Source organism: Pararge aegeria, chromosome 2, assembly GCF_905163445.1.
Source record: "Pararge aegeria chromosome 2, ilParAegt1.1, whole genome shotgun sequence".
Taxonomy (NCBI): Eukaryota; Metazoa; Arthropoda; class Insecta; order Lepidoptera; family Nymphalidae; genus Pararge; species Pararge aegeria.
The window spans coordinates 15,283,275-15,293,357 of record NC_053181.1 but is presented as its reverse complement, the minus strand read 5'-3'; the positions used below and the strand labels follow the sequence as shown (position 1 = coordinate 15,293,357).

The 10,083-nt window shown below is 36.5% G+C and overlaps 1 protein-coding gene across 1 annotated transcript in view; it reads right to left on the bottom strand.

Moving 5' to 3' along the window:
- Window positions 1-3,693: 3,693 nt before the first annotated feature.
- The window catches only part of LOC120630707 (short stature homeobox protein 2-like), a 29,109-nt gene continuing 22,719 nt past the window's right edge, over window positions 3,694-10,083 (bottom strand). The window contains exons 4-5 of the mRNA XM_039899997.1: window positions 5,065-5,249; window positions 3,694-3,906 (exon numbers count right to left, since the gene is read on the bottom strand). Coding sequence (XP_039755931.1) covers window positions 3,694-3,906; window positions 5,065-5,249 — 398 coding nt within the window. The remainder of the gene's footprint in view (window positions 3,907-5,064; window positions 5,250-10,083) is intronic.

The following is a 10,083-nucleotide window of genomic DNA, read 5'->3' as shown; positions in this document are numbered from 1 at the left end:
CAAATTGTCTCTGCCAGGATCTCCCACTTATATTAAAACTACAGCGCTCACCACTACTCCGTCAAGGAGGAGACGTATTTTTAGCTGGGGATACTTCATCGTGGGTACAAATCGCACGATACTTAGACGGCCTGAAGTTGGCTCTAGGAGACGTTTGCACTAAATCCATGAAAGTTCGTGCGCGATTTAACACATGGCTAGAACCTATATATCTGCGGAGACCATTCTGACTGATTTCATTTCAGCATAGTCCGGTATAGGTAAGTCCTTGACTAGATTTCATATTCTTTGCCTTCAGGCATATGGTATAATTATCATCATCAACCCTTTACCGGCCCACTAAAGGAAAAGGGTTTCCTCCCACAATGGGAAGGGTTTAAGGCCGTAGTTCACCACGCTGGCCCGGTGCGGATTGGTGGACTTCACACACCTTTGAAAACATTATGGAGACCTCTCGGGCATGCAGGTTTGGGCACGAAGTTGTTCTTCACCGTTGAAGCAAGTGATATTTTAATTGCTTGAAACGCATATAACCTAAAAAAGTTAGTGCTTTGATTCGAACTCGGCCCCCTGAAAGTAGAGACTTGGTCCTATCAACTGGGCCATCATTGCTTCGCATGCTCCTAAATTAATCTAAAGGCGAAATCACTCTAGGATGGGAGGACTTTTTGCTCCTTTAAAGTTTTTTTTACTAGTTTACTTTAGTTTAATTTATTCGACTACGTTACTCGTAGTCGAACATACTAATCAGTAGACCAACTAGTGAGACCAACTTGTATATGCATGCTGAAATAATATCATATATAATTTTCGGCAAAAAATATCAGTACTAGGTACATAACTCAGTATAAAAGTCGGAATCTTTCTTTGTGCAACAAAAAACCAGCTTTGCTTCGTACGTAAAGACTTCCATTATCAATTTTACAGTAGCACTGACGACGAGCAATCGGGGTTCGGGGCTGTGCCGTGCCGACCGCCATCCATCACTACTGCAAATGTAGAAACAATTCGCTTCTCACGTTACGAATAAACAATGTTACTAGGGTTATCGCTACAAGAACAAGTTTATTAAATATATTTAAAAACAGGTATCCAGATAAACAATAACATTTTCAATTTTCATACACTAAAAGTGTCATTATTGCTAAGCGGATTAAAGTTTATCCGCGGGAATACTTTTTTTTTTACTTATGCGACTTTAAGTGTTTAAACACACTATGCCGAAAATACGCGACCGAAGTTCCATGGCTGATTTTACGTTCCAACGCATTCGGCTGATATGACACACGATAAGAGCCGAAATTACGCGGCAGAAATTCAGTTGTGTAACTTTGTGTGGTGGGTATTCAGTGTCTCAAGCGTTGTCGTGGCGTCGTGCCGTGTTATCTACACAGTACGCAAAACGAAGTGATCTTCTTAAGGTTCCGTTGTTATTTTTGAGGTGCGAAACCTCAAAAACTTCGGTCGCGAATAATGTGTTGCTATACAAAACATTGCCGCCGAATCGCTGCCGAACTTACGCCCGACCGAAGTTCGGCTGTACGTTATAACGCGACGTGATTTCGGTTTGGTGTGTCATCAGTTAATAAAATACATTGCAGGCGTAGGCACGCTGAGCTTCGGTCGCGTATTTTCGGTATAGTGTGTTTAAACACTAAAGCAGGCGAAAGATCTCTAGTTTTTTCTTTGTTTTAATTTTTTTCTTTCAATTATATTGGCCTACAAAATTAAAGCTATTCGTAAAGATTTCGTTTTTCGATGTGCCAATAATTTTGAAATGACTCTGAAAACAAAAAATATTAAGAAGGAAATTTTTAATTTGAATTCTTTTTCGAAATAACCTACACTGCTGTAGGCCACTTCCAATTCAATAAAAAAAATAATGCACTTGCGAATTGCAATCCTTGACGATTGGATGTAGGTATGCGTCAATGCGTTTGTCAACAAGTAATATAAAAAAAATTAATATATCGCGAAATCTCTACATTTTATACTGTTACATAACGAACTTTGAGATAAATGCGTACATCATCTCATAAAAATATAGAGCTGGAAGACAAAGAAGCATCCAAAGAAGTTATTCCAAATCGGTTTCCGTGGAAATCACATGAAAATTTATGTCAGTACCTACTGGTACTGGAAAAAAAAATGTTACGTGGGTGATTTTATAAATTGGAAAAACGAGTGCAATCATACACCCACTGAAGAAGTTTTCTTCATTTATTATGATGACTTATCTAAAAAGATCCTTTGGAACGAATATTAAAGTTAAGGATGACCATAAAAAACAAACAAAAAAACTTTGAATTAATGTAGGTATCTAAGTAATTATTTATCGCATTCAAAGTTAATAGTAGAGTGTTCAACTCGCGACTAATAAAAACCCTTCAACGATATGATCTAGTCCCTATAGGATGCAGGATGCATTTCCTTCCCTATCAAAATCTTTCCAGTGGTTTAGGCGTAAAAAGTCACAGACGAACAGGTCCGAATTTATATATTAGGATGAAGTTTGCATTTCCTAGTGTTCTTTATGGTTCAACCCTACTGTTTCCTGCAAATAATTGAAAAAACGCAAGCTCATAGTTTTTATTGAATGAGCAATTCTCTGAACCCAAAATAAATAATCAAGCTAATCCAACATTTCCTTCTATAAAATAAAAAAAAATAGGTAATACAGATTTGTTGTAAAATAGTTGATGTACATATGTAAAAACCATTCAACTCGATTTTATAAGCTAAAAATCTTGTACTCGTTTTAGTCGCCTGTAAACAATACACCATTTTGAATTTTCAGAGTTCTTTTTACAAATCCCGAGGGAACTTTTATGAGATAAAAAGTGGATTATGTTCCTCTCTGTCTAGGTAGGTTAGTTAGGCTGTGAGAAATACAAACAAATAAACAAACACACTTTCACATTTATAATATTAGTAGGATTTTAGTCCAAAACATCAATCTGAGATTAATTTCAATCTTGACTCATGGATACCTACATTATTAATTTTACACCTCTATATTATTTTGAGAACTAGCATACCACATATTATATACTCAGATAAAAAATAAACAAACTCGCTTTTGTCTAATTGTATAATCCATATTAATAGTATACAGCTATAAACAGAGCAGCAATTTTTATTTTATTATAATGAATCTTACCATTAGGTATATATTTAACTTTCGTATTTACAACCCTTAAACCTGTAAGTAAATTAATTATTATGACAAGAAGCTTAAAATCCAAATAGTTTAGATAATTTTAAAATTATATTCATGAGATCATCGCCTCTATTCTCGAATACTCAATCACTATCACAGTTAATTCATTTACAAATTTTCCGTACTAATAATACTCATTGGTCGAAATTTTTGTTTCAAATGCAAGTCCAACTATTTCGGCACACTTTATTCTTTCGTAAATCTATTGGCGAGTAGACTTCATTACAATAACATTGCAACTTTTACCAGAACTAATCAAAAAATGGCTTAAATCTCGCCTAACTTACTTGATTGTGATATGACAAAAAAACTTTTTTTTTGTGAATTAAATACAACCAGCTCCTACTCGCCAATGGATAAATTCAAAGGGAAATATTTAAACACTCACGAAGTAATTAACAGACGAGTATTTATGACCAAACGATTTTTTAAATCTTTTTTTCGGAACTAATCGTCATAGAACGGTGTGTGGGCTATGTGTCGGCGGGCGCGGAGGCGGGCGAGGGCGCAGTAGCGGCAGCCGGAGGCGGCGTGTGACCGCGTGCGGCCGCTAACGCTGCTGCGTGTCGCCGCGCTTTTAGCCGCAGGTCCGCGATGGAGGAGGATCGACATCGCGCCGCCAACGCTGCCAATCCTGCGTATGGTGGGCACAGAGCGGCCGCGGCTGCTGCGGCTGCAGTGGCATACTGCATCATAGTATAAATATAAAATCATTTGGCATATACGCAGTGGCGTGCATAGAGGGTATGCACAGGGTATGTCGATGATATAAAATGAAGAAAATACGAGTACGAGTTATAAATACTTAAGGGTAGGCTTTTTATAACTCTTAGAACGGCTATCCTTAAGTTTTTTATAACTGGAGATTTTTTTCATTTTACATCATCTACATACCCTCTGCGTACCCTCTATGCACGCCACTGCATAAAGGTGTGAATTTATGAAAGAAAATGGACCAAAACTGTATGAAACAATCCCAAAATGTAGATCATTTTGGGATTGTGTCATTATAGTATACATTTTTGCCTATGGGTTAAAGCTGCGGATTTAAATGATTGAAGTTTAAAAAACTAGATTTTGTCATCTACATACATATTTGTACAGCTTTCAGCCAATTTTGTCCATGCCCTTTGTATGTTTTTGACTTATTGATATTTAAAAAAACGGTATATACATAAGTTCTATAGTTTACAAATTCAATATTTATTTATTTCAAGTAGGCCTAATATATGAACACTTGTAGTGACTATGCCACCAGTTCGGAAGGAAGTTTTTACCGAGAAGAAGCCGGCAAGAAACTCAAGAATCCGGATGTATTAAATGTATTTTTTATACATTAAACTTATGTAATAACTATGTATTAAAGTGTTATGTATAGATAAATCTAAGATTACCTTCGGTATCATGTTGTAAAAGCATACGCTTAGCCCTACAAAGGTTTTCTGCACTTTTCTAAGACGATCTGCTGATATCACTAATTTATGTCCGTATGTATTTAAAGTACCTAGGTGGCAGAACTGTTATTCCTAAACTTTCATTGAATAGTGAAAAGCTGTTTTGTAATTGTGTGAAATAAAAATTAATAGCTTTCTACTTCTCAGTTATCCGAAGTAACAAATCTTTCCCTATTATTTTGGCATATTTTTTCATTTTTCTCTTTTATTTTTAAAGCCGAAGAGAAGTTAAAGCTGTTTTGATTTGAAACTTGGTGGAACAAAACTGCGTCCCGATAAAGTAGCATATACTTGTTAGTTGTTACCCTGTATCCATCTCAGTCTCTCGCTACTGAAGTTTTGTTTTCGAACTAATATTATATGCCCTACTGATATAGGATCGCCACTAACCTGATGAGCCGCAGCGGACAGCAATGCAGAGTCAAAGGGCGCGAAGGCCGTAGCCGGCGGGTGTGGTGCGAGTGACAGCGGTGGTGGCGGCGGCCGAGGCGTTGAGTTAGCCAAACGCGGAACTGCCACATATGGCGCCACGCGACAGGGCTCCAATGGTGTGCCTCCTCCGCCTACCAGGAGACCTGATAGTGAATTAATTGGTAGGTAGAAATAACTGGCCATCTATTTAAAAGGACCATCATCAACGGGAGCATTCGCCTTGAATTCTTTCGCGAACCGAACATGTTTTCGCGAGTTATTAGTTTTTAAGTGTACTCTGTAAACTGGAAGTGGATTCTGTATCTCAATTGACAGCAAATCTAGCTATTTACTGTTAAAAGTTGCCATCAAATAACGCCCAAACATTATTACCTATTAGGTAATTGTGTCTGCCAACCGAGTTGAAATAAACACAATTTAGAAACATATTACATATTTTGTGTTTTGAAACTTAGGTTTCAAAAAACAAAATATGTATGTAACAGGTTATTTGGTGGCATACAGAATTGGGCTGCTGCGTTCTGTTCTGTTGCGAAAAAATTTGATTGCAATGTTCGCAAAAAAAAGTTTGGAAAAAATTAAAAATATAAGTGTTACTTCGTTCATGATCACACCATTTGATAGAAAAAGAAATTGTTTGCGAATTTTTAGCTCAAATAATTATAAATATATATCCCGCTGGAGGTCCACTTTAAAAGCATTTATTTCATTATTTTCCGGTAGAAAAAATTGAACCCTACGAAGTTTTAAGTAAATGTAAATTAATATTTTTAAGTCACTCCGTGCCTGTAGCGATGAGCACTTACTTTATGTTTAATGTTGAGAATGCAGTAATAATTAAGTTGAAATGTTACTGAGACAGTATTAATCGAGTAACTCAACAAGCAATGCGAACCGTGACACTGCATTGATCCGCCTCGATTGGCAGAGACAAACGAGACCGCCGACTCGAGGCAAATCCGCACAGATCCGTTCCCGAACTCCACTTAATTAAATTGATATTTAAGTAAAGCATAATTTGCTCGTAAATTAAGTGAGATTCGTTGTTTATAGCCCACTCCGGGCGAAGTGCGCAATTAATAAATTAACGCGGATCTACCCGACTTAAGGTGGGCGTTTTCTAAAAGGTTTAATAATTTAATTTTCCGTTCACCTCAGGGCTCAACCATATACCAACCGTCTTTACAAACTTACCGTTAGTTAAAACTAGATTTTTCTTGTGACCATCAGATTTCATTGGAATATTTCTACAATATTACTGCCGGCATACCTTTTCTACATCGATATTTAACATTTTTCTTTAAGCAAAGTTACCTAACTGTGCTACTGTTAACTCAAATTTTCTGGACGTATTAATAAAACGCCATATCCTTTCATCATAGTATTGTATTATAATACATTTGCACTAAATATTTTAAGGTTTTTTAATCTAAACAACTTGGCGTTTTTGAATATAAAATAATAAGCACTTATTTTGTCATGTCCGATAACAAAAAAGTGACCAAGCTCGACTTCAATCAAATTTCATGTTATATACCTACTAGTAAGTGGTAACATCAACTTAAGTAAGTAATAAGGCGAAATATGTAGGTAGGCACTGACACTCTACATATACGTAAACGATAACAAGGTAACTGTAATTATAGGAACGATTACCTACGATGTATGTGTAATGGATACCCATCAGGTGTCTTTGAGCGCCGGTTCTCTCAATGACTATACAAAAAACGAATTATACGTATACGTACACTGATTACACATATTATGACGATACTATAAACCGGCACTGCTAACCGTGACCTTGTAATAGTAGGGATAATCTTCTATACACTAATGGTATTAAACGCAACAAGCACAATGAGAGAAATAATTTAAATATTTGTATACAATATATAATAAGTATATTCTATTTATATACTAAGTATATTGTATTAAATTACGTATATCTATTTCTTAAGCATAGATCAACGGGTACATACCACGATAATATTTTGAATTTGTCCCGTCGTGACTACGATCCATGCAACTGGGTCGAAATATCGACAAATTCAAAATATTATCGTGCTATGTACCCGTTGATCTATGCTTAAGAAATGTTGATTAACCACGAAAATCTTAGTTTAAAATCTTTAATTACGTATATCTATTGTCTGATTGTTATGGGTTGGAATACATACATTTGCGTACGTACATACATACGTACATTTGCAATTTTTCAAGTTAAAGTTGATACAGCAAAAGAGGTGATAATCTACATACGTAATAATAATAATAAATGTTGAACTACGTACGTAGAGTCGCCAATAATGCAAAACCACGTATGTGTGCAGCTGGGTTGGACCGAAGCGAATGTGTAAATCAAAGCCCCGGTCGCCCGTCGACATTATCAAAATGGATGCTCCCCACGCGTATGAGTTATTTCCATATTTGACACTGAATTACTTTCGAGAAGTGCCGACATAAATACGACCGGGAGCCCGTCCGACGGCGGCCTCCTACTCGCCCTTCACCCTGCTGCGACCGCCGTGCATTTATTTGATTAACTCTGAGTTGTTTAATTTAATCAGATTATAAGGTGAGTTCGCGCAGGGGCATCCTCGCTCTCGCTTATTTTAAAGCGTTTGGAACATCTTTACAGCGGTTTCTGCGTAATAAAACATCGCCACCCTCGCAGTGCGCGAATAACTTTACAATTTCATGAACAGGGGAACAATTAGGCGTCGAAGTATTTTTTCCTTTTTGAATTTTACGGCTGCTTTTATTGTTTTTATAACGGGTGCCGCTCGTCCAAGATTTATCTCTTCGTTAAAAATGAATTCTTAATTTTATGAAGATTCTGTGCCGACGTTATATGATTTGTTTCTTAGGTAACTAAAAATATTACCTTTTATTTTGTTTTTATTGCTTTGTTTAACACAAACATTAAAAAACGTCCGTCTATGAAATGAAGCGAAGCTTCTTCACGCTTGTTTGGGATCCAACAAAAAAGTATAGCAAGTGAGCGACCGTATGGGAACGGCATATCATTTCATTGCGGTAAATTTTAGGTAAAAAGCTCTTCCTGGTGTGCCACCTGCGTGTATACCTTAACCTTTTTTAAATGTGTCAATTACTTTTACAAAATGATCTGTGACAACTTTTACAGTTTATCGTAAAGCCTCAGTTCGTGTTTACAAACATGACATACAACTAACGACTTTTATGAGACATGTATGATTGCTTCAAACATTTCATATAGTCATGCCTGTATTTTCATAGGACTTCTTCTTGATTATTTCTTAGTCATGACAAAGAATAGGTAGATACTGTAACGGTATATAATGTAATGGTATATGATGAACAAAATGAATGTCTTAATAAAAGTGGGTACAAAAACTTCACATCATGCAATTTTACTCAAGCGCATTGCACTCAAAGTGCACATCGTAGCAATTAATAGTGCAAGTCATTTTACTGATACAGATCGATAAGATACTCGCAAAATAACACAAAACCGCAAGCAATTGCGTGAATATGAATCAATAATAGCATTTGTAACCTCAACGCTTCCTAAAGGGGCAAAACATAACAAATAACCGTTTCATTTCACTTTACATGATTGTTCTCGTGTTAGGCAGCGGGGTGAGGTGCGGGGGGGCCATAAGTTAATAAGACATTTAGCAGGGGACGGCGGGATTGCGTCCGAATGGCTCCCGCGGGGAATCATTTTATTCGATTCTGGAGAGCAGCTTTTTTCCGCTTTACGCTCTGTTTAGCGGTTCTTCGGGGCTCTCGCAATCTCGGGAAAGTGGGATTTGGGAGAATCCCTGCAGCCGTCACCTTAGGTTTGTTGACGAGCTCTTATGAGCGGGGACAGCACTCGCCGCAAATTGGTTACAGTGGGTAATTCGTTATGATAACGTTACATTCTTTGGGATTAGTTTAAGACAAGACTAGGAATATAAAATAGGAAATAAATAGGCCAAAGTTAAGCCAAAAATGACATGTATAATATTTTTATAAATGCGACGGTATCAGTTTGTTTATTTGTTAAGTAATGTTTGGCAGCTGCTCTGCACGGACCTAAAAAATAATAGAATCTAAAAGATGAAATTTGGCATGGATAAGCTTGCATCGTGGACGAACATAGGAAGGATACTTTTTGATATATATAGGAACAAACAGTTCGAGGATGCTTACCCTAGAACTATTCCCGCGAAATCAAACCAACCAACCTTCGTTACTTATGTACGTCGCACGAGTTATACTGATATCGACTATATATTGCATAGAGGCTGCTTGCAAACAAACGCTTGCGGGAGTTTTTTTAAAGCTGTAATAGTTCAGAGAAATTCGCTAGTTAGTATTTAATATTAATTTAAACCCTTCAAATATATTTAATTTTTTATCAACCATGTAGCTCTAAGACTAATTATATGCTGGTAACGTAGCCCGATAAACAGGCTACGTCAACGCTACGGCGTAGCAGATTATATTAGTTGGTTTATTGAAGTTATTTGGTATTTCAGAATTGTGTTCCGAGAGTAAGCCGTCCAAACATTTGCATCTTTTCATTACTTTTTACTGAAAACTGTGATTTAAAATTGTTAAAATCTCTTAAATTGCATAATTGTAAGTGAAGTATATATTAATACTGTGTGATTGTTAGGTCAGTTAGACTTGTAAAAAGTAAGAAAAAATATAGTCGTTAAGTAGGCGCGATAGTAGAAAAAAGGTACGCACAGTCATTTGAGTAACATTTCATACATATTTAGTCTCGTTTTCTTCGAAGTAAATCTCTCAGTGCCTGCAAACCTACATCTTAAAACAGTGAGAGGGGATACTTTGTTCTATTCCGCAATATATTATCTCTAAATAGAATCAAGAAAATTTATAATTGCTTATTTATTTTCTGTTCTGGTGGGAGGCTTCGGTTGTGTTTAATTACCACCCTACCGAAAAACATGCCGCTAAGCGATGTAGTGTATTGATACGATG